The sequence below is a fragment of the Dromaius novaehollandiae genome, chromosome 8 (genome assembly GCF_036370855.1).
Source record: "Dromaius novaehollandiae isolate bDroNov1 chromosome 8, bDroNov1.hap1, whole genome shotgun sequence".
In the NCBI taxonomy this organism is placed as follows: Eukaryota; Metazoa; Chordata; class Aves; order Casuariiformes; family Dromaiidae; genus Dromaius; species Dromaius novaehollandiae.
The window spans coordinates 16,010,874-16,036,838 of record NC_088105.1 but is presented as its reverse complement, the minus strand read 5'-3'; the positions used below and the strand labels follow the sequence as shown (position 1 = coordinate 16,036,838).

At 37.9% G+C, this 25,965-nt stretch overlaps 1 protein-coding gene across 3 annotated transcripts in view; it reads right to left on the bottom strand.

Moving 5' to 3' along the window:
* CRB1 (crumbs cell polarity complex component 1) overlaps nt 1-25,965 on the bottom strand; it is a 136,569-nt gene that overhangs the window by 7,961 nt on the left and 102,643 nt on the right. For all 3 annotated transcript variants that reach the window (XM_026119108.2, XM_026119099.2, XM_064515763.1), the window contains 3 exons: nt 23,062-23,968; nt 20,032-20,160; nt 17,478-17,604 (listed from right to left, as the gene is read on the bottom strand). In XM_026119108.2, the coding sequence (XP_025974893.2) occupies nt 17,478-17,604; nt 20,032-20,160; nt 23,062-23,968 (1,163 nt within the window). The remainder of the gene's footprint in view (nt 1-17,477; nt 17,605-20,031; nt 20,161-23,061; nt 23,969-25,965) is intronic.

The window sequence follows — 25,965 nt, the reverse complement described above, 5'->3', positions numbered from 1 at the left end:
GACTCCTTGATAACGTTTCTGCAGCAACTGCCAGTGCTAATTTTGTAAGTGTGCTCCAGCTCTTTTTAAGATCATCATACTGGTGCAGCACAGATTAAGTGTACAGCTCCAACGTGTTGTTATGAGATGTCTTTTAAAATTCTACTGACAGTCTCTGGTGTAAAAACTTAACCATCTGCTGCAATCTGAAAGGATAAGAGGGAAAATCTGTAGCTGGTGTAAACCCAGGCAAATCATGCCGAGGAGGAATTTGTCCCAAAGCTGCTAAGTCACAGACAAAACAAATAATATGACAGTGTTTTAGTAAAGGTGTCAGTCTCCAGGGTGTATCATCCCTTTTCAGTTTGGGAAAAGCTTTGGGGTATCATATATAATTATTGTTTGTACACGTGTAACAGTATATCAGGTGTTGTCTCTCCATAGGGTATACCTGCATTACAGGTTTGAAATGTGAGACTCTGTGAGTAAATCCTGGGGATGGATTAAAGCCTTGCCAGGCAAACACCTTGGGAGGAAGGGCTGGATAATATTTAAAATCAAAAGATTATTGCTGTAAACAGTAACTTTCTATCACTGCCTTGTGTATAGCTGTTTTGAGTTTACTGCTTTTATATAGTTGCCGTAACAGAAATGACTCCTGGAAAGAGGCTTGGAAGCACTCACAGTAGTGGCCTTTGAGGAAGACTGTTCCTGTTGTCATGGGAAGAGAGAAGCAGGTGGAGGGGGTCAATGGGTTAAACCCAAAAGCAGGAGGAGAAGAATAGGAAAAGATGCTACAGTGCTGAAGATCAGGGTGGACGGTTCCTGAGGAAAAGAGTTGAAGAGAGATTCAATAGACAGAGTGAAATAGCTAAGATGATGAGAAAGAAGAGTGAATTTAAAAACTGCTTTCTTCATTGACTATATAGGTGTTGAGTAGACCGGTGCGTGAAGGATGATGCTGTAACGTTGAAGATGGGGCTGATGAGAATGACAGCAGGATGACACATGCTATCAGCGTTATGCTAGGGGCGACACTAAGCCATTTGACTTTCTGATTTTTATGCATATTTTCTCTGTGATTCTAGATTCTGATCTTTTCTACATTAGGGAAAAACATGAGAAATTTTGCTGAGGTATTTGCATCCTGGCAGTACAAAGCCTGCTTAAGTGAATACCTGCGTATTGTTTCCCCTCCCTACTGTGTATCCACATGCACTGTTTTCACCAGGCATGATTCGCTTGTTTTCTATTATCCATTTCAGTTGACTTAAATGGAGTTGCACAATCTGAATTGAGGGCACAGACTTAGTTGCTCAGTTCAGAAAATTTCTGGTACTCAACACTTGAGCTAGATGATCTCTTCTTTAATTAATGCTGTTAGTGGTAGAAGTTCTTTTATTTCTGAAATCAGATCTTTGAAAAAGCACAAAATATCTGTCGAAGACTAGCATAACATGCAGAAGCAGCCACCTTCTGTGGGTCCTGGTCCCTGAGTATGGCAGTGTGAGGCCGGGTTGTTGATCTTCCCCTAATTCCTGTTTCTCTGTAACAATTGCTGCAACATGTGGTGAAACTGTCAGTCCTGCCTCTTCCTGCTTTCTGTAGGAATAAGAAGCTGCTCTGTCCAACAGCACACGATAAGGGGGTCAGTGGTGCACAGTGTAGCTGGATCTGAGTTATGATTCCTGTTTTATTTCGTAACTGCAACATACTTTGCATCCCTACTTCTCTGCTCATCAGCTAAGCTGACAATCTCAAAGATGTTCCATGAAATCCTTCTTCCTATTTGGTGCTAAGCTTCTGCAAAACAGCCATGTGTTGCTACCTAGCATTAATATGATGCTGTCAAGTGGTGATGAAGTAAGTAGCTATTTGGCTGTTTCACACTGTCAGACAACAAGGTATCACGTCAACAGCTAGCCTTTGCTGGGTGCAGCACTTAGATTGCAGCCATCTCTTGCTTCCAACTGTAAATATTAATGGTGCAAAATAGACCTTTATTGGCTACATGATACTTGTCTTAGCACAGTACATGACACTGTCACATCATTTAGCTAATTATATTCCTTGATAACAACTTTGGGTACGTTTTTATCCTGCTGGCTTTTTTCTAGTAGAAAGTTGATGAGAGAACTATTATTACATTTAAGCTTCAGCAGAGACTTTGGAAGAAATGCATACCTGAAAAGTATAAATGAAATTCTTAAAAAAAAATATATATATATATATACACACACACACACACACATCTCTACACCCACAACTACTCTTTGAAGCCTATTTTAATCTCGATTCAGGATTTTGATTTGCCAGTGAACTTACTGAGCTTTGTTTGATTGTTAGACTGATTATTTAGTGTACCTCCATCTTGTTGATAGGAACGTGTGGGTCTGTCTCTGCTTGTGAACCTTAACTCTGTACTTACAGATTCTCAGATCAAGAACTGCATACCTGCTAGTCATTGTATTAATATTACCAGAATTCAACAGATTTGTGTCTGAATGTGATCTGGATGAAGCCTAATCTAATAATTGCTTTTTGGATATCTGCTGAAGATGAAAGAAGTTTATGGGGTCTATTTATCTGTTATAGCCAGCACGGTACATGAGAAAAAGGACTCAAAATGCTTTAGAGTAGTCTCGACTTTCTACTCCCTGCTTTTACCTTACTGCCACCTAAGGATAAATATCAGAAAATGCATTGTGATTCAGATTAGAGAGATTTATTCTAATGTGGTAGGAAGTAATTGCAGCCTTGTCAATGTCCCTCTTTTAAGAGGATTTCCTGCACTTTCAGAAGATTTTCTTGAAGATCGTACTACTAAAAGATAGGAAAAAAATCTGCTAGTTCAGCTAAATTCACTTATGTTTGGTCCTCTAAGACAAGGTATATTGAGTATGAGTGCACCTCAGCTGTGACTCCAGCCAAATGATTGATTTAGATTTGTAGGCTCCTTAGTACAGGAGGAACACTGAAAGTAAGCATTTCTTACAGTGCTTGGAGTCAAGTCAAAATCCGCTGTTATCTGTGGATGTAAGCTATTTCTGCTGCATCTCACCCTTTCAGTTCTGCCTCTCTCAGATATCAGAATTATTGTCTCCCTAAAAAAAGGCAGTCTAAACATTCTTCCTGCTAAGCTCCATTCTTAATAGCTGCAGTCTTAAATAGCAATTTTCAGTTTGGAGATCCCCTTTACAGCAGGTTAACGTCCTTTGGTCAGGGAGGGAAACTGAAGCACACAGTAGAGACGTGATGAGCTTATGATCAGTTAGGCAGCCAGTGGCAGAAATGGTAATTGGTTTTGTATCACCCTGTCGCCATAAATATCTGCAGTCAGTCCCCAGTAATCGTATCAGAGCAGTCTGGACCTACCCAGGGTCTAACACTCCTATTACGAATGAGAAAGTAGCAATGTGTGGCCTATGATTTATCCCTGGGTCTCAGTCTCTGGCAGCCTGTCATTTGCTTGTTGGTGGTACAGCAGCTAGGATGCTGAGGCCTGCCTGAGGCCCTGAGCAAGAAAACCTGAGTCTGATGCTCTTGCAACTGAGCATTTTTACTATACAAGATTTCTCTTTGGAGTGAAGTTTCATCTTCTCTGTTGTTTAAACTGCAAGAATATTGCACTTACTAAAAAATTACTCGTATGTACATATTACGAATTTACAGTCTGAATTTATTCTTAATCTCCCATTTCCGCAACAACTGAACTGTTGTTTATTTTCTAAGCAACAGGATCTGAGGCTGACCAGTCGGTCACTGCTCTGAGAGCAAATGCTGTGGAGGAGAATGGTGCTGCCTCCACTGGGCTGCTGCCTGAGGGCCCAGCTCTGCACCCGGTGGTAATATTGCTGAGTAAAGAATGCCGAAGGGCCTTGCTTTGATTTTAAATAGTCTGAGATACTGAAATGATTTGTCTCCATCATTGTCATCATCTGTAATTGCCTCAAACCAATGACGACCCATTTCTTCTAAGTCAGTGTGTGCCTGCTTTCAAATCCTCAGGCAGTGGGGGCAGAGCAGGTGCCACTGTCCATCCTCATGCACCTAAGATCATTTTGAAGTTTCCAATATTTCTGTTTTGAGGAGAATTAACCATGCACATATATAAACAAAAGGCATCTGACAGCTAGCAAGCTAAAAAGAGTGCGGAATTAAACTGAAAGAAAAGGCTTCCCAGACTGTAGCACAACTTGCTTATAGGGTTTATTGGATTTGTCTTGAGCACTGGAATAACTAGGAGTTTGTATAAATAGGGGACTTGCGAGTTTATTTGTGAACTTGATGATACATGCTGAAAAATGACATGTTAATGAATCAAGCATCCAACTTAAGGAATGAATTTTTCTGTACTTTATGCAAACAGTGAAGTCAATTTTCCATGTTAAATTATTGCATGATTAAAATCATTTGTAATTTAATGTATACTCAGATAAAATGGGTGTCAAGTTCATTCTCATTTGGAAATTAATGGCATAAAATTAGTTACACTTTTTACTGAAAATCATAGTTTTAAGGGGTTGAGATGCTGAAACTAGATTAAGTCTAGCAACACTGAGCAGTTATGGAAAGATAGAGTTTCCAGATAACACACACACTTTATTTAAAAGTATTCATTATATTATGTATGAGAAAGACAGAGCATATTGCCAATCAAATAGATTCTGGTTATTCCAGACTAAGAGAGCACTGAAAGGTAGAATACCAGTGTACGGTAAATAATTTTTAGTATTTATAGAAGTTTTCTTGATTGCTCCAACTTGAGCATGAGTTAATTTTTTTCACTTAAAGCAGTGATCCTTTTATATATGAAGAACATCAAGATACGCCCACAAAATTAAAAGTGTGAGTGTCTGACTTATGACATGGGAGAACCACAGTATTGCCTGGGCCAAGAGCTGTACAATGCAAACGGGCCGAGTGTGGGGAGCCCTGGCCAACAGGAGAGTGCAAACAAGAACTGAGTGTAAAGAGCCTTGATGTGGGCCATGGATCAGAGCATATCCATACAGAGTTCACATCATTTAAACTCATTCCTTCATGACAATTCCACAATGATCAAAAATGGAGATAATTGTGCGCTACTTAGACACTGCAGTGAGCTGTATGGGCACCAGGATGGAGATGAGTAATAATGGTTGGAGATAATTCATTCCTGCCCACAGAGTGGAAGCTTTGCTCATTCTCTTACTCTACTTTTTATACCATGAATAAACTATTTAATTCAACTAATTAATTATTCAGTGATTCCAAGATTCTTCCATATAGCACTGAGGAGCTCTTTGGATTTATACTCAAGTGCTTTCTTAAAATATTTCTGATCTCGTATTTATTGCAAGATCAGTAAGTAACTATGTAATCAAGCAAGTTATATATAATTTTGGTATAAATCATACAGTAGCATTTTTTTTCCTGGAACAATACTTCTGGTTCCTCTCTTACAAGTGGTTTTGGAAGAAGATAAAGTTGTCATGAGCTAGGAAGTTTGGATTCAGAACTTTCTCAAGGTGAAATATGTTGTTTCAGGTTTCTGAGTCAGGCCAGTTACACTCAGATCGGGAAGCGTGCATGCAGGCTTGGAGTCTTCTCCAGTGGCGTGGAGGTAGTTCAGTACTGAATAGAAACATCGGTTCCATGCTAATTCCATTTGGAGAAGTTTACTGTGTCAGAGACTATTGCTTAGCAGCAGGTTATACCAATAATTGTTTGTTTGTTTTTTTTGAAGTGTCTTGGTTAAAATATCCTGGGGTAATCTTTGGCAGATTGTGGTCTCTCTCCTCTCTCTGTTGAGCTCCCAGTGGAGGACAACATAATAGCACTTCTGTACCTTACAGATGTGCCATAAGCATTCACTTAAAATGATTAAGTCATTCTTACTGAGCTAAGATACAGTCCAGGTGTTCAGTACTGTCCTAATCTGTGTGATTTTTACAAATCCATTATACTTAATTTTCCTACTGGCGTCATTTCATTTCCCTCAGCATCATTGTCTGCATTCCTCTGCTGCTTTTAACTTTGTGCCTCCAGGATCTCCTCAGAAACCACCTTTTCTGGTGGCTTCAAGAAATGCTATGCAACACTGACAGTATTAAGGTTTTCCTTGGAAATCACCTCTGCTCTGGCTTATTCGGAGATGTCCTCATAAATTACTGAGCTTCTCTGGCAGTATCACATACTGAAAGTATGGGCAAAGAATTGTATGAAGATTATAATTTCTAAATGCGTAGAAAGTGACAAATTAGGCCAGCTTTTACTAGTGGTTTTAGGCCTATCATGAAAAGTATGTTTCATTTTCACGTGTATAAAAAGCAAGCATTTCCTTTTAGCCTGAATGAGTTTTACACTGGATTAAAGGAAACAATAAAAGAAGAAAGAATCAAACGGAAATTTCCGTGAGACACAGCACAGCGTGACTCGTGTGACCCTCCTGTGTAATATGCTGCACCAACTCACACAAAGGTCATCTTTGAGATAAAAAAGTTACAACAGTTACATCACGATATAAACTCTGTGGAGGAGGAGCATACCGACATTCTCATTTCACTGAGGGATTTGAGCCAGCTCAGATCAGAGGGCCAAACGTTTGGCTTTGGCTTTCATGAATACAAACAGAAATTAGCCATGGAGAAGATGTGATATTGCCAGGGCCTCTTGATGCCTACCCTTATTACTTCATTTATCCTAATTGTGAGATTTTTTTTTCTCTCCAGGGTTAGCAGCTGTGACTCAGCAAGTGTCAGCAAGGTTTTTGTGTTCAGGCCATACATCCTTTTCCTGGATAACTGGGAAAAAGCAACCGGAGAGAAAAAGTCTTGTCATAGGACTATCAGCAGGGCAACCGCATATTTAATTTTGCCCACAAACCATTACTTCTTGGACAAGACAGAGCAGAGAGTCCTGTCCCTTGGAGGGATAAGAGCTGTGCAGCACGTAAATGTTACAAACGTTGTATCAGACAGTGCAGTTTTCCCCTAGGCTCTGAGCTCGTTTCCCTGAGTTACACTCGGAAGAGCCTGCTGTGTTCAGAACTGGCTTAGCAAGCTGAAGTCCAATAGCCAAGATCCTGGTCCAGTACCCACTGGCATAAAGAGAAATCTTTCCATTTATTTAAGTAACAGATAAATTAGACTGTAAACTATCGATGTGCCTGAGAATCTCCACAATTCCTAGCCTAGCATTTCAGTGTCTAGCAAGAGCCAAATGTGTCTACAGCAGTGCAAAATCTGCTCAAGCTAAATAATTACAAAGGTTTTTAAAGGGCACAGCTGCTGATTCTCTTGTCCTTTCCATTAAATTACAGCAGTGTCACACTTTTGATTTCAGTGCTCTCATTCCTCTTGAAAAGCAAATAATCTGTTCTCCCAAATATTGTTTGAATAAATTTGAGGACTTGTTTTTGATGCACATTTAAGTACAGAGAATCTCAGATATGTATGTAACAAGCTCTGCCTCTCATTTAATTGCCTTTATGTATCAAACCAGATAAATATTCCTGATTATTTGAAACCTAAATATTTTTCAGATCCTCAAGAAAAAGAAATTCTTTTTATTGCTTTTTTAATGGAAAAATATTCTAGAAGCTCAGTAAAGTGTGCAAAATTTTTCAGACATTGTTAGGAATGAAATTTCTTAGCAAGAACTGAAAAAGGTTCTGCGCAAGAATGTACTTTACAGGCACAGTTCATCAAGAGATGCATAGGCAAATGAATATGCCAGCCTTGTTTTATGTGGAAACATTATAGTTTCATGGACCTTGGAGATAGTAATCTTAAGTATGTGATTATTTTCTGAGATATTAATACTATCCTACAAGATGTATTTGTTATCCTGAGTTAATATATTGATAGTGTTAATGAGCTATAGAGCTAACACAGTATAAATAAAATAGTGGTTGGATTTTAGGATCACGGTTCCCATTTAGGCACATGAATAAAAGCAGATAGGTTTTCTGAAGAACTTAAACTGCAGTACCTAGGAAATCTCCCTCTACCCTTACCTGGCATTCTTTATACAAAAACAGATCTAAGGTGCAGGAAACTGTTGGTCTTTCTAATTGTAATGGCAGTGAATGAGCTTACTCTGAAGCCACTTTGATCTACTCCTGCAGGAAGCTCCCTGTAAAGCCTCACCCCACACCTGAATTCTGGTAGCCTGGTGAACAGGACAAGCATCAAATCCCAAGAGATTGCTGCCATCATGGTCTCACTATGAGTAAGTTACCTTTTTCTTACCATAAGCATTCAGGTGAAAACCTGGGCTATATTTTTCAGCTTGTAGGTGAGGTTGCATTTCTCTTTTCTTTAGGAGCTTTTGGTCAGTTAAGCTATTTGTGATTTATGGAATTAGAACAAATTTATAGCCAGCTTTCAATCAGTGTTTGGCCAAGTTGTCCAGAAAATAAGAAGCATTGTGTTATGTTAAAATGAAAGCGCATAGGTGATCAGTGCCTGCTGTTGGGGGAACACTGTGTTTTGGTATTTTCAGGATAAACATCCATATTTGTGAAAAAGTTCTGAAAATTCACCACTGAACCTCACTGGAAAACACAAATAAAAGACTTTTTAATACTTGCAGCAAAATAATTTTCTCTCATGTTGTATTTTAAAAGGCAATGTAAATGCAAATGTGAAGTTTGGGTATTAGATCATAGCAATAGCCAGAAATGTTTGGATAGTCCTTAGGAAGAGGTCAGAAGTATACATTTCATCTATAAAGATAACTGGAAGACAGAAGTACTTGTGCCTTCTCTTATCCAAAAAAAAAAAAAAAAAAAAAAAAAGTAAAAATAGAGCATTGTTTTTATATTTGAGTTAATTGTTTTAAAGCAACTTCCAGAATCCCTTCTGTAGTTGCTAAGCCTACCACGTTACTGGAAATGGAAAAAATAGGAAAATAAAGAACATTAATTCTCATGAACTTTATGAGAAAAAGATATAAAATTTAGCATCTGAACAATGCAGGCTTGGAGTACATGAATTTGTTATAAAGTGAGCAGTGACTGAAGTAAATGCCCATGTGATGTGAATGTGAGTCTTCAGGGAAAACATCAGAAGGTGAGAAGAAGAAAAATAATGCCATTGCAACATAAAGGATGGTATACAGACAAAATGTGTTAGTCTGAATACTAAATGTGTTATGTGAATACTGTACTTGAGCTGATTCCTATACTGCAGAGTGTTACGCTGTCATATGTCATCTGGGCTCCCTTTTCTGCTTATTTTTACCAAGCACATTAAATATTCAACTGCTTTTCACTGATGCGTGCAGTAATCTGGGCCTTGTGAGAAGTGTTCTTGTCTTTTCCTGCTAAGACATATTAGATAACCTTATTGTCTTTGCATCCTAATGTTATGACACATTAAATATGTTTCTTGCAATATCTGTTTAAATTTTTTTGTTAAGTCCTGTGTTTAGAATACAGGCTAATAGAAAATAGCAAAGGATATAAAGGGGCTGTTCTGCTTTGAAAAACAACTGTAAAAATGGCATTGTGACATTTCCAATGACTTCCAGAGCAGAACTGCTCATTTTACAAATCTAAAGATGTTTCTTCTTACTCCACATTTGACCTGGCACAGGAATAAAGCTGGGCTCTTTCTGGCTTATACCGTCAACAGTAAAGATTCTGCCATGATGTGTGATCTGCAATTAGGTGAATGACAGGAAAACAATAAATTCCAGGCTTTCTCCCACTTAGTTGTGCTGACTCTGCTAGGCTAATAAAAATAGCAAAAGCTTATTTCACTCAGTGAAATAAGATTGTTTCAATAAACTATCATCAGACTGTAATAAGTTCATCTATGCTGAATAGTGCTTTTCCCCCCCAGATTCCATGGACGTTAGGAGAGTTTTCTTGTAGGAAAGTACTACTGAGGATAAAACCAGAAGTATCAGAGAATACCCTTATATGTGGACCCTGTGTTACACAGATGAGGCTGCCTGCTTCCTTCCTGAAGCCTCGCCCCTCGCTCGATCTTTGAAGCATCAGGAAAGCGGATATACTAGGGCAGACTTCTGCTCCCTGGCAGCTCTTCTGACATGTCCCCCACCTTGTTTGGGAGAGAAAGGTGGCAGGAATGCATCATGGGCTGGAGGCGCTATCATGATTGCCGAAGGTTGAGAGTGTCAGTTTTAAACAACAAGGATTCACTTCTCTCTCCTTTGGTCCTAAAGTACCACTGGCTTCAGTATGGGTACATAAACAGGAGTATTTTTAAACATTTTTGATTCCATGAGATTGTGTTAAAGAGAGGCAAGAACCTCACTCCCAGCAGAGTTAGTTATAGAAGACAGCAAATTCCAGAATAATACTTCTAATTTTGAAAATATTTTACAGTTTGTGTTAGTGTTTCTCAACAGGCTGCAAAGCACAGGAGAAGAACAAAAGTCATGGTAGAGCCAAACATGCCCATTCCCTAAGACATCAGTGGAGTGCTGGCCGGTGGCTCAACTGCATCAGGCTACCTGGAATCACGAAGGGTTCAGCCACAGCTTTTGCTAGGGGAAACTTGGAGCTGAGCTGTGCATGTGGCAAGCCTCGCTATTCACGCTGCCGATTGTAATAGCTGGGATAAGCTTTTCAATGACCTGGGGCACGCACTGCTCTTGAGCTGGGGCGGAAGAGCTGGGGCAGTAGGTGAGTAGCTGGTCTGAAAATCAGGACTCTGGGACTTTTCATCTTCAGTTGGCTTACCCACCTTTACTTCATCATTTTACCACACTCCCTGAGGCTGGCAGCTGAATATTATGGTGTTATGAGTGTTCCCATCATCAAGCATTCAAACTTAGACTAAGAAGAAAAATCATTACATTGCCTTAAAACAATTATATTTGAATACAAAAAATATATTTTTAAAAATGTATGTTGTATTTTTGGTCTTCTATGGCTTTTTGATTCTTCTTCAAACTTGGGAGGACACACAATTTTTCCTTTTAAATGACAGCTGAAATTGATGTGGTGGAGGATGAATAAAACCCATCTTGGGCAGAATTGTTTGATCAGATTAAAGGTGTTGACAATGTTGCTATCCTAGTTTCACAAATGAAGAAACTCTGATAAAGTATTGAAATGCCCTAACCATACGCAGCAGGAAGAAGCGTAAAATTCAGGACAGGAACAAATCTACGCTGAACAATCACAAAGAGAACAAAGTTCTTTCACCAAATACTTTCCCTTACGAATGTGTAAATTTCTTTGGATTTTTTTTTTTTTTTTTTTTTTTTTTTGCATTTGAAGAAACAGAACACAAATACTGCTCTTGCACGGCACCTCTTAATATTGGAAATGTTTTCTGTTGGAGAGAAAAGGCTGGGCATGCTTTTTGCTTTTCAAAGAATATCCTAACATTCTGCACAATTGTTTTGTAACCTCAAGACATAAACTGATATGAGTACTGGTTCGGAACTGGTGCAGTGCGAAAACTAACCAGCTTGACTATATTTATCATTACGTTGCTCTATATCTCTTGAAAAAAAAATACTTTTCATCTCTGTGTACATTAGCAAAACAGCCATATACAAGAGCAAGACAGAAACAGAGGTAAAGCCATGGTGAGACTGAGAAAAAATGATGCAGTTATATAGCTGGTGTCCACATCTTTCAGTCAAAATGATAATTATCCATTAATAGCCTCATAAGTATGAATATGTAAATAGCTGAAGAATGCATTATTCATGAGCCACCAGGCATTAATTATTGTAATTAAGTATCATTTGCTACATTCATATTACTAACCCTTGCAGTTAATGAATACATTAGCTAATCACTGTAGAGCAGATTCAATCAAAATTCTAAATGTCTGTGCTATGGAAGCCTGAGAGAGTTTTACTGAATTTAGATTCAATATTGAACATATTTTACATGCTTATCAGTGTATTTTTAATAACATTAAATGCGAATTGTAACCTCCAGTGCTTGATGCTTGTCCATGCACCCAAGAGGATGAAATGGTACCAGCTGGAAGAGGCTATGCAAGCAACGTCGGTGCACATCAGAGCATAGCAGCAGCTACCTTAAAGCAGAACTTTCATTCTGGGACATGAAATCCACCTCCACTTTCAAGTGTCATGTATATTCGCAGCTACAGTAGGGGAGGGTATGCTTTGTGAGGGAGTGCTGTCCCAAAGGTGCAACTGAAGATAACGCTCAAGAAACAATTTCAAAGCGGAGCCTGAGCCGTTAGCCGGCTGGTGCAGGGCCGGGGTGTGCCTTTTGCTGTGCACAGCACTGGCAGAAAGTGCTCTTGAGCTTAATGGGGCCTCAGGGCACTCTTGAAACACAAAGTAAAACGAACAACCAAACTCTGCGTTCTTTTTTTCTCTGGAGAGCTATTACAGATAACAGTTATCTAACTACCACAGACAGCAGACTTGCTGGAGATTTGGGGGAAGAGGCCTTTTTATTTTTTATTTTTTAGGCTATAGTAGTTCATGGTTCTTGAAGTAGAAATTTTTAAGAATTTTTCACGACAAACAACAAAAGTTTTCTCAGTTTTAGGGAAAAATCACTAAATCAGAATATAAGAATATTATTTCAAGTGCTAAAAATTAAAACGTTGAGTAAAGTGCCTTCTGTATTGAACTTCTGGCTGGCAAGCCAGGAAAAATATTTACAGCTAAAAAGAAATCAGATTTCATCATTCTGCTTTTAAAGCAGATTTTTTTTCCTTTTGTTTTAGTTTCACAAACATACTGTAGTCACATGCTTTGAGTATATAAAGTATTATATCTAGTTTCTTAAAAATTAAATGTTCTGGAGGTAAAGGAAGGCACATAAGCATACAACATTCAAGATAATTTCAAATTCATGAACATATAGGCTCTTTGTAACTAAAATCATGATAGGATACTGCTGACAGAGTCAGAACTGCATTAGAGCTTCAGTAGGGGAGGGTCACTCAGAACCTGTTTTCTTAAGGGTCGGAAGTAGGAGCTGCTGTCGATAGACCAATCCTGTCATTTCCATTCTCATGTATACTTCCTCAGTGAAATACCTATCCTTTCTTTGCCAACTTATTTAAAGAATACCTGTTCATTTTTTCCCACAGCTGATGTCAATTCCTTTGCTTCCCCTCCCAGTACCTCCACTGCTGCTGTCTTTCCCCTCTTTTCAGAAATCATACTTTTCCCTCAAGCCCTAATACTCTTCCTTCCCATTACCAGTATTTCTGTGACAGTTAGTTGCTGTCAGCACCCAAAATCATATGATCCTGGGGTTCTTTTTGTTTTTGTTTTTTTAAATTAATACTGAGGTTCTCACAAAATCATTTGCCTTTGGGAGCTGGTTTTCTAAATAAAAAGCAAATATCAAAAGATTGCAATGAACTTACAAAAAGTGGCAACACTGGAGAAGTGTGGAGGTCTTACTGTCATACCTTTATTTTAAACCTGAATGAAGGCCTTTTGAAGCCCTTAAATCCTATTAAAAAAAAAAAATCTTTGAGATCGGATGTATTTACATTTATGTCCTTCCATAACTGTATACTTTTAAATGACCTACAACTGCATTTCTTTTTAAAAAATGTATTCCAGAAACTTATTTTGGTTAATCTGGCTTCTGTTTCTTTATTTTTTAAACCAGAAACATCAAGTCAATTTTTCACGGGCTTGTTTGAAGACCTGTGCATGGGACAGTTCCAGCCTGTGGACTATGAGAGCTCAATAGAAACAGATGACCTGTCAAAATGTTAACAGAGACCTCCTAATGCTCAACAACTTCGTAAGCATTGACAGTAAATAAGGAAGAGTAAAGTAACAAGAGAGCAAAGTAACAAGAGTCACTTTAAACCATGTGGTTAAAATCCCTTTCTCTCTGAATCATTGATTTTGGGACTTGTTTATTTAGTTGTGCTGTGTAAGACATCAAGAGCTACCCAGGGCGGGTAATTAACCTTGATAGAGTAACACAATATTGCAGCTAAAATGGTTCCAGTGGCTGAGCTGCTTCATTTGGAGCTACGTGCCTGGCCCTGCACTTTCAGTAGGCCTGTAGAATAAATAAGGATGATGTAGCCTTAATTTTTGTGTGGTGTAATTATAAAGCGCAAGCATTCAGAAGTCATGGCACACTTAAAGCAAATGAATATAGTCATTAGCAGAAAATGAGAAGAAGACATAAAGAGACAAAGGCAGAATGTTTATTTTATGTATAAAGATAGGAAAGTTATGTACACGTGCACAATGTAGTTGAGAATACAGATATACAAAGAGGAAAGGAACAGCATTTCTGGAGTTAGATGTTCATAATGACAAGGCATTAGAGGAAGGAAAGAACTCAGTTACAGTAACAGAGACTATTTTTTGTAGTGTGTATGCTGAATGATGCTAGATACTAGATGAATAACATATATACCTTCAATTCCCTATAAAACCTGTATTTCATATTATATATACATTCTTATATCAAGTTTCTAGTATTGAAGGGAAGGAATTCTGGAAACTCTGTACACATATATACTTTGGTTTTTGTCTTTTCATATAGCTACAGGGTCAGACACTATTATTATATGTATTGTTTCCTAGCTTTCTTCAATATTAATATCAGAATGAAATTTTTGCCTATTGCAGTGTATCAGTCATAGACCTAATTCTGTTGTCTATCCATATTCTATAAAGTACTTAAAATGTTTAATTTACTTGGCTGGGAGTTCAGCTAAAACCAGTAAGAAAAAACTCAAAATTTTATTTGTGAAATTTTGATTGTAAAAAGTCTTGGTTTGAACAGCTCTGGTTAAAAGTATCAGCTTTTGCATTAGAGTTTTCAAAAATTGTTATTTCTTTGCTTTTAGTTAGCATTCTGAAATGGTATGATAGTTTTCATTTCAAATTATTCTGATGATGTTTTACTTTTTCATTTCAATAATACTGAACAAGTAACATTTAATACAAGATGAAGTGGAAACTACAGGTTAGAATAAAATTTCCAACATAACATGTTGTTCATCATTGTTAAATTTCTCTTTTGTATGAAGGCAAAATGACATTTTAACTCAAAACAAGGTGAATGTTGTCATTTAGGTTTGACTTACCTTGGTATTTTATATCAAAAAACAAACATTTCACACTAAAATAGTTGACTTGATTTAGAAAAAAAAACTTTCCTCATATGAAATAACAAGTTTGGTCACACTGCTTTTTTCTGGAGGAAAAAAACCCAAACATTTTTCAAAAATCATATTTTCATTGAAAGAAATTTGAAAATGCTGTTTGGGTTAGAGATATTGTTGTCTTGGCCTGTGTTATGTTATTCAAAATATAATATGTGGTTTCAGGTAAGATAACTAAATACTACATCTAATAGAATACAGTTTTATTTCTGATACTGCTACATTAATTTCATCCCTAGTAGTAGAACACACCTTCCTATGCTGTATTTATTGCTTACTTACAAAGGACAAAGGAGCTTTTAGCTGGGTAACAATTTTTATATGAGATCAACAAGAAAATTACCCCAATCACTTCTCTTGTAAGATAAAGATAGCAAAGAAATTGTGCTGGTGTAATACACTTATAATAAGTAAATGTGTTGCACTTAAGTTTCCATACCAAGACAGGTGCTTGAAACAGGAATATGTGAAATATGACAGGGATGAATAATGGCATTTTCAAAAAATGTACAAAACTGATTTTTTTTTGTACACTTTTTAATGATATTAGTGTTGCTGCAGTTATGCTCAGAATGGTACTCACACAAATGACTGACTTTAGAACATTTCTCAAAGGAGGGAAATAAAAATAGAAGCTTGATTCTCAGGCAGTGACTTCTGCTGTATCCTACTGTGGCCAGATGGGAACCTTAACATGTCCATTATACCCATTTTAAGGTATCTGAATGCAACTGTAGAAGTAAAGGTGGAATTTGCTCTTTATGAAAACTCAAAGTCCAATCCACAGAAAGTTGAGTTGGACTGAAGAAGCAGGGTCAGGTTTGAGGCAAGGGAATCTGTACCATCAAGGGGCTCAAGAATTTGTGTAAAAGATAAGCTGTTCTCTCGGGAGTCATAAAACCTTAGTGTATAACGTTAGCTTCTCTTTCCTATAACTCTGCTACATGCCATATCACTTAATAATAACACATTGTCTTACACACACTCTTTTGAATTGCCACTACTTAAAGGACTAAAAGGAGCACAGAATCTATACTAATATAATACAATCATGAATGCCGAAAGAAATGGTTGCACAGTTCATGAATGCTTTTTGTGTTAAAGCATTGTTCCAAAAAACAAAAACTCACTTTTTATGGTACTGTTTTGTATTTAACAATGTACTTCAGTTGTGTCTACACTCTCGAAGGCAAATACACATTCAGATATTTTGCTAATTTGGGTCTGGTTTTCCTAATTTTCATGCCCCTAACTTTCATTCTTTAAAGAATCCATGTACAACCAATCAGCTGAACTACCTTGATTGCTTCCTATGAAGAACGTCCACTGCTCCCATATTTTGTCTGATGGTACTCATATCTTTTTATGGATAATGTAGATTTACTTCAAGTTGTAGAAATATTTTGATAAGCATACAACAAATCTATGATTTTAAAATCTGATGTGCCTACTAGGCCTTTATTGAAAGAGGAATCATGCTGAAAGTGCCTTTGTAAGACAGCTGACTTTTATTTCAATAAAATATATTGAAGGCGTACAGGCTACTAATGTACTGGTACAGGACTGATACCAGTTCAGGACTGCCACTAATTCAGATGGGTAGAAGGGTGCACTCGGCACGTTGCCAATTGTTAGTCCAAGCCATTATCTAATTATCTAGAATTATCATATATAGTTTCACAAACTCAAGACCAGACTGCCAAAAACTAGTAATGAATATGGTATGTGATATAAGGATAGTGATATCTGTAACATTTAATGGTAAAATTAGCCTCGCTAAAGCCAATGGATCTATGCCACCATCAGCATATCTTACTGTTCTCTTTAATGTGTATTGTGTCTTACCAGTGTTTTCCACTGTTGCATGCTGGCAGTGTTTATGTGGTAAAATGTTCTGGTGGAGATGAAACATTTTTTAAGATCAGATAGCATTTGTTCCAAAATTCTATTGAAAGAACTAAAACAGATCCAAAGTGATAAATGAAATAGATAAGAACTTGGTCCTGAACTTTTGCGTTACAATGTTTTCATCGTTCACTTTGTTATATTATGTTAAAAGGAACATGCTGTTACCTAAAAGGTTTGCTCCCACATTTAAAGCCCAAGTTGAAGAATGATTATATAAAATTAAGCATTTCATATATGTTCAAAAAAAAAAATAGAAAATGATTTTTAACTCTGATACTTGTATTGCTTTTCTAAGCTCTTTGGTCAAGGCATCTTCTGTTGTTTCAATGGCTTTAAAATACAGCATTTTAAAGATTGCTAATAATCTTCCTGTTCACCCCACTCAACTGCTGGGTCATCATCCATTCGTAGAATAAGATAGGAGAGAAGCTGAAAGAGATTCTGCCACAACAGTAAAGAGACAAAAAAGGAGAGGTCGCTTACATCTATCTCACAGCGGTCTCCAGCATAGTTTACATCACAGAGGCAGTGGAATTTGTTGAGCAGATTTTGGCAGAGGCCCCCATTCAGACATGGGTCGGAGCTGCATTCATCAATGTCCTTTTCACACCTAGAGGAAAGATTCCAAATAGTGAGCAACTGAAATTGCAAATAAAATGAATAAAAAAGGCACATTTTATTGGGGGGAGAATGTTATATTTGAATTCTGTAGTATACTTCCACACATGCTTATGATTTTATTAACTACCTTATCAGCCACATTTAAATCTTGAACTTCCTGTATTACTTTCAAACACAGGTACTTAAGTGGGAGTTTCATTTCTATAAAGCATTTCATGCTAAATGGTGCTTAGCAATGTAAAATGAAAGTTTGTGTATGATTTAGAGCCAGATCCAGTGCAAGTTCTGCTGAAAGCCTGCTTATCCATTTTGATTGTTACTAGGAGCTGAGGACACTTTTTCCTTCTCGGTAACTTGGATCTAAGTCAAGCAAATATGTGTTTTTCACAGCTGAGTGCTACTGGGAATGCTCACCTTCTTTTTTCTCAACTAGAAATGCCAAAAGATGCCCAGCAGAATTTGCTATCTGGTCTATGTGAGGAGAATTTTAAGAATGTCAGGTGCAGAATAGTATTTTAGAAACTTAAATAGATATCATTAAATGTTTCTGAATTTGTTTTTATGAGAAAAGAAATTCGAGTTTTTGCAATTTCAAGAGAACCAGTTTAAAAATGTGTGAGATTGCTTGAAAGCTAAAGCAATGATTTAGTGATTTTCTGCGATAAAGTTTCTCCTTAATTCTTGTCCCCCCCTTTTCTTTTTAAGTTATGCCAATGGTTAATCCTAATTTTGCCAAATAATTAGATCTGACTTGCTTTTGAAGAAGAATGTGAAAATTTCCATTGGAATTGTAAAGAATTGCTTTGTTTGAGAGTTTTGTTTTGAATTTTATTAACTGATATGTTTGAATTTATTCTAGAAAAAGAAGTCTCATATGTGTAGGGAGAAACTTTCTCATTTCATTTACTAAGCTCTGCAAACACAGAAGCACTACTAATTAACAGTTTGGTGGCCTGGAAGAAAAGAGGATAAATAGTCAATTTTAGACAACAGAGAAGAATGCCTCACTATGATGGTAAGTTAAAGTGTAATATGCGTGGTGCAAAACTGCTGTTTAATATGAGAATCATGGGATCCATAAAACAGAGATTATTGCCAGCCAGTGGGATGGGTGTAACGACGGCTCATTCCCAAAGCTGTAGTTAGCAAGTTGCCTGGCAGTGGAAGGAAGAAGGAAAAAGTACTTTTCTCCTACCTTGAAGCCCCAAGAAAAATCACACCAAAGAACTGCTTGAGACTATGCTTTTAATATTTTTTTTAACCTTTTTTTGAATACTGTGAGTTGGCATGGGGACTTTCTGGCCGAGTTAAACAGTGCAACCCAGACGTTTCTGCCAACTACACTGTGCACTGAGTGGGTGGAAATTTTCATTTCATCTACTGTTTGCAGCTTACTGTACTGATTCCATAAAGTCAGTGGGTTAATAAGTTTTTGAGAGAATGAAAATCTTTTGTTGAAAATTGCTTTGTTTTTGCAGCGCCAGCATAGCTTACTCCTGCTGAACTTTTGGATATTATATTCTTATGCAATGTTAATTTCACTTAGGGCAAAAGTCATTAGTTTTCTGTATGTGTACTGTATTTCCTTTCTTGTTATCCAGAAAGTTGTCGTGCCTATTCAGACTAATCTATCAGGACTGGGACAACGTCTTCCTATATTTCCACAGTACCTAATACACTCAGGCCGTCAAGCCTCCCTACTCCAGAGCTGTTTATAGAGAATTAATAAATGTTAAGTGTGAATTGTGACAATATACTACAGGATTCAAATTTATCTATGAAGAAGGATGATGGACCCTTCTATTTCAGGCTAAACTATAACACACAAAAAGTACTTCTCAACTGGTTTTTTAAATAATAATTCCATTTTCATATTTGGGCATTCAGTAAGAAAGTAACAAGCTACAATGCCACTCAGTATTTCATATAATACCATCCCTGTAGGATGATAATAGATTGTATAGTCACAATGAATTTGAGTTAAAATGAAACAGCTTTGCATATTCATGTATGAGTGTACTATAACTGATTTATATGTGTGAGCGAGATGTGTATGATTATGTGTGTCCATGCATAAAATGATAAATTTCTACCTTGCTGTATATAAAAGTAGCATGGAATCCAAAAATAGGCATGTATGCTGTGTAAGAAAAAATATCTTGCACTGGATTTAGTGCTGTTACATTGGAATGAATTTTTCTGCATTAATTAGCGCTTTTTGTCGAAGTAAAACGCTATACTTTCAGACCCTCAAATTCACTTAAGCAAGGAACTGCTGAACTTAAAAATTGCTTTGTTACTGTAGGAGGTGATACCCCTGTAGATGTTACACTCTAGGCCATTCTGGAGCTGCTTTTCCAGGAAGACAGTGCAGTATTGCTTGCTCTACAAAGATCTGCTGGGCAAAGCATCTCACCGTTCTCCAGTAAATCCTGGCAGGCACACACATCTCAACTCTCTGCTGAGATCAGTACAGTTGCCATAATTGTAACAGGTAAGATTTCTCTCTTCATTCCCACAAATTGTGTATGGTAATCTTCTGTATCTAGATAAATAGTAAGGTAATGGCAGTGGTTAATAACACTTTCCTTGTTCATTTCTGAAAGTCTCATACTCTCTCAGCTTTTCATTTAACACTGGTCCATTATTTTAGTGGTAAATATTTAGGCTTTCTGCCTTACAAATTTATTGTTTGAATAAGGGCCAGAATCTAGACTGGGAATACAGTGAGCAGTGCTCCTGCTGCCAAACACTATTCCATACAGGCAGGAAGAGCATCACGTTTTGCCTGTAAATAAACACACAGTTTCAAAAGCTGCATGGGGATGCAGCACATACTTGGTGCCTCTCCTTGGTTTCCCCTCTGGGAGGGAAGCCCTGCACTACTGTGCATTTATACACCGGGGCCAGGAATACGTGGGCAGTTCGCTGCTGCTTGCTTAATTAAGGAAAGGCAGCAGCTGAACAGAGGGAGCACTGGTGGCACTCACTGGCGTATTGCCCAAAGGAAAGAAAGCAGGAGCTGAAGTTTAAGACCCACAAACAGCAGCAAACCTGAAGGATATGTTTTTCTTAATTTATTTAATTTGTTGAATTTGGTTTTGCTTTTCCAAGCATTTACTGGCAATTTAATGATTCGTTTCTGAGCAAAACCCAAACGGGACAACCCTGAGGCTAGATTAGTGATCCTAGGTCTGTATGATACCTGGACAGCTTAGTAAAAGAGCTCAAAAGAGAGAATTAGAGCACAAGCTAGACCATGTTGGTCTTGTCATATAAGGTATCTTCAAACTACAGGATGTCCTGACTACTCTCAGCATGTTCAACAAAAATCAATAGATGATAATTGATAAATTTCAACAATAAAAGCCCATATGTCCTCCCAGAGTCCCTGTGAACAGCTCTGTGCCTGGTTTTGCAGCTCCCCACGTGGCCCCTCTTTCTCCTCCATGTGCTGCTCCTTCAGGGTGAGACTGTCCTACCAGCAGGAGAGAAGCAGCAGGAAAGGCAGTGTCAGTACGCTCAGGCCCATTACCAGCCCTGAGATCGTGGCAGTTTGAGCCCTATCACAGTGCGTGACTGGAGAGAGTATAGTCTAAGGATATTAAAAATGGATTATTTGTTATAACCTACTTTCTCTAAGAAAAATAAAAGTCTTCATATTCAGACTAGCATGATTGTACAGTGAAAACAACCCTCTCGTGGTAATGGATCAAACTGCATTGTTTGTAAGGACTTTTGTTTAAAAGTGAAATTAGAGGACAGATTCTTAGCTGCAGAGAAGTCAGTGGAATTTAACTCCTTGTGTCCTATTCTGAATGTCAATTTAAAGAGGAAATCTGAGCCAAACTGATGCCTTCCAAGTATCTCAATTTTTGCAATAAGCAGAGCATTTAGGAGATGATTAGTATGTGGTTTATTTCTTGTTGGTGTAGGCAATACTCCTACTGAAGTCAACATTTGATATGTGAGGGAGCCACTTATGGGGCTGGAATAAAGTTAAAATCTAGTTTCCCTATAGTTTTTACTTCTGAATCATGACAATTCATGAGAAACACCTATCTGAAGTTATTTTAGCCCCATTAATCATTTGCCAGGAAACTAAAAACCTGTGTAGAACATTGTTGATATATTTTCCCAAACCACCCAAGCGATTCAGGTATTTGACAGTGTTAATTTTCAGTGTGACTTGGGTTCCTAACGTTGTAGACAAATGTTCAGTTGTAGCCAGAGCAGCTTAAATTGTTACTGCCTCTACAGCCTTTTATATTGTCCACAGCACTCCCATGGTGGAAGGTTTGAGGGTTCACCCTCCAATCTGCATCATGCAAAAATTAGCCACTGTGTTCAACTTACAAATTGAAATTGCATAAATTAAACCAACTGATTTTGACAGAGTTGATTTGGGGTCCCTAAGAGACAGGGCCTATTTCTTCTGTTCACAAAGAATTTGAGTCGTTGCTCTGTATAATCATAGCCTGTGCAGCAGAGACAAGATTGTCTGTTTGCACCCTGCAAGGTGCAGCAGGCTGGGTTGGTTGGAGTCCTCTGGAGAAAGGGATAGGATTTTGCTTTCTCTGAGAGCAACAGGGCATGCTCAGAAGGGAGAAGTTTATGGAGTGCAGAGAAGGGCAGGTAATGGACAGAGAAACAAGGAAAGAGCCTGCAGCCTTAGTAGACGAGTGCCAAAGAAGAATAGAAAGCAGGAATATAAGGATGCCTCAGAGGTGATGGAAAGAATGGACTGTGTGGTGTCTGCAACCACTAAGAAAGAACTTCTTTACAAACTCTTTTATTGTTACTTTATCATACCCACCAAGTCTGAATTTCTCTACTTATAAAGCTTGCTCTTCTAGAGTATATTCTAACAAAATATAGTTTTAGAGATTCTAAACCCTTATAAAGATGCAGTAGGTCTACGTCAAGGCCTTAGTTGACTTGTAGTCCTGTCACCAGAGAGCTTGTATGAACCAGGCTGGCAGAAGAGTTTTGCATGTCCCCTGTCTCCTCCTTGCACTGACTCATCAGTCTCTGTCTGGACTAGTGTCTCTTTCTGCTGTCCCTGACCACATCTAATCATTCTGTACAACTTTTTGTACTGCAAACTCTTTATAAGTTAATTCTGCAGCCATAATTAATGTATAAATAGATGCATACTTTTAATTTTGGGGGGAAAGAAAACAACAAAAAAAAATAAACAGCTGAGACAGTGGGGTGAAAGATTTCATCATAAATTTCCACAGCTGTTTAGAAAATGAATTCAGTATGTGTTTGGCAATGTATTGTTTGTTCTTACTGAAATCATCACCGTCTACAACTATTCCTGTTTCAAGAGAATCTAAATACACAGATCTGTAATGTCCAGTTAAGATAGAGGTATCGATGGTGTAATAATCTCTCAGAAGCGACCTGACAGAAAGATAAGGACCTGCCTTGTTTATAGTACCTGCAAAGTTTTCCGGTGAAGTTACCAGCACACAGGCAAGAATATCCATTAATCCCATCTATGCAGGTGGCCCCATTTGCACACTGGTTGCCACGGCAGTTGTCTATGTTCTCTTTGCAGTTTACCCCTGTGTAACCAGGTTCACAACTGCACTCGTAGGAGGTGACCCTGTCAGTGCAGTTTCCATGAACACAGGGGTTTGAAAAGCATTCATCAATGTTGGTTTCACAGTGCATGCCAGTCCATCCTTTGGGACATATGCAACGGTAGGAAGTATAGAAGTCTTCACATATCCCATCATGCATACAGGGGTCTGAGCTGCAGGCATCCAATTGCAAACAGCCAGTAACAGCAGGGTTTGCAGATATTTTGAGAAATTGTTCATCTTGAGGTTTTTTAGTATGGACATCAGCACTTTCAAAGTATGAAAGATAAATGCCACTGATTTCTATGGTGCTCATACATCCTCGCAGGCCGTCCAGATTGTCAAAAGCCTTGTCAGCCACGTAAATGTCTATCTCTTCTTTTAAAAAGTTGAGGCTTCCTGTAGTAGTTGTGCTAGTTGCAGCGTCTCTCTTATTATCTATATCAATGTGCCATCTAGAGGCCTGGGACTGGGGTTCTATCATAGAGACCGTCACTTGATGCCACTTCCCGTCACTCACAGGTCGTGAACTAGCAAGGGTCAACTTATAAAAGCTGTTGCCACTTTGCAATTGAAAGAGTAATTTGGAGTTCTGAATACTAATGGTGACAAACTCGGGCTCCTTCTCCGCATACAGCAGTATCACGTCAGTATCCCTAGTTCGAAAGCCAAATACGATATTCGTGAGATCTCTGCTGATTTTTCCGTTGCTTCTGTAAAATATCGCACTGCTTCGGCCACTAAACACTGCGTTAGCAAGACCTGTGCAAAGATAATAATTGAAAAACCAGGCCAATTTTAAACCAATACATGTAGAGCAATATTTCTTCAGTGCCCCATGCTCCCTGTCATTTAAGTCCTTTTGTTTCTGCTGGAAACCATTCAAACTCTAACCCTGTTCCAGTTAGCCTTGGCTGCTCTTTGTGGCTATAAAAATTACAGGCCAGGACCAGTACCAAATTCGCTGACGCCAACAGAGCTGTGCCGATTTGCATGATCTGAAGTTATAACTTCTGGTATGTTCCTTTCTAACTTGGGAAGGGGGATGGTGACCTAGAGTATGATCTTATTTACAGTTATGCAAATCAGAAGTATCTCTACCAAAGTCAATGAATTAATATAAGTATGTAATTGTAGTGAAGACCTGAGCCTCACTTCTCTTCATGATGAGAGCCCATCATGAACACTTAACAAAGAAATAAAAGACCAGGTCTACCAAAGTCAGTGGGGCTGTACTGATTTATCTGAATTGCTGATGGGGCTTGATAGCTTTCTAAAGATTTCTGGCTATAGCCTAACCTGACTGATGTAACTGTACAGACAAATGTTATTTTAAATGGTATTCTGGCAAGAGGTTAAATGAATATATTAGTTAAATTAGTATATTATACTAAGAAACACAGACTTTTTAACTATTAGTTATTTCTTCTCCTTGTAGTACTTACCTACAATATCAATTTCTGTATTCACGTTTCTAAACTAGGAAAAAATAGGTGTGATTTGCCTGCCCTTCTCTGCTTCATCAGTGTTACCTCTTTTTCTTCTTTAGCCAAAGGGAAGAAGGGGACCATGATTGCAGGTAACTCTCAAACCTGAGGTTGAGAGGGTATTTCAAGGAAAATATATTTGTTCTTTTTCTTATGTTCTTTGCCTAAGTACCAACAACTGGTTATTCTCAGTGACAGAATCTAGACTAGGCAAACCTTTCTTCTCATTTCTTCTTTTTTTAGATAAAACACTAGAGAGGTTTTTGAATGTATATGATTGGATCCCAATTTACTCTCACTGATGGAAAAAGGGCTAATTCCATTGAAGTCAGTTGGCAAAAAGTCACTGCAAATTCAATGTAAGAAGAATCATCCCTATCACATTTAAAACCATCTTCTCCTGTGTACATACTGCCATAGTCCTACTGACTTCACTGAGACTGTGCTGGTGGAACTCAGAGTGTAGAAGAGTATTCGATTTATACTGCTGTGAGTAAAAATTGATGGGCAACATTATGGTAGTTTTATGGCCATCTTCACAACCATATTTGACATCTTTCATTAGGATGGTTTCTACTAAAATGTACTAACTCACTGGACTGTAAATTTGCACATTCCAAGATTTATGAGGATTATGGATGGGGAGGAGAGACAGGAAGGAATGTCTTCTGTTTGTACTTCAGACAATTTGGTTTGCAAGATCCTAGCATTAAGATAAAGTGGGTTTCTGAACTATCTCTGGGCTAGTAAATCTTGGTAAAAAGAGCCCCTGGGAGTTCCAGTAAGAGATTATTACTGGGGAGCAGCAGCAGAAGAGAATGTGCCTTTCACTGTGAAGTAAATACTAAGAAATCAATTTACTTGAAACCCTCTGAGGATGCAGACATAGACAATAAACATCATGAATTATTATATTGCCCAGTGACTTTATACCCTGACACTAAGTCAGTAGATGTATACCTACATTGCTTGGCACACCAAATGTGGTGCCTCTTTATTATGAAAAATGTCCCCAGAGGAAATGACAGTAAAAAGGAACTCAGAGCTTTTCAAAATTATTTCTGAGTTTTTAAAAATTCCACAAAGTTTATTTTAAACTCAAAAGCTTAAAAACTCCTGCAGAAAAAAGTCCTGACAACAGCAGGGTATCTGGATGTGATTTTACTCTCAGCTGTGATGCTGATTATAAGGTTTCACCTTTACCTGGTGCTCCGTGCATGAGCTTTCTGTATCTTCTTTTTGTCTTTTTTTGCATAGTTGGAGTTCATGTTT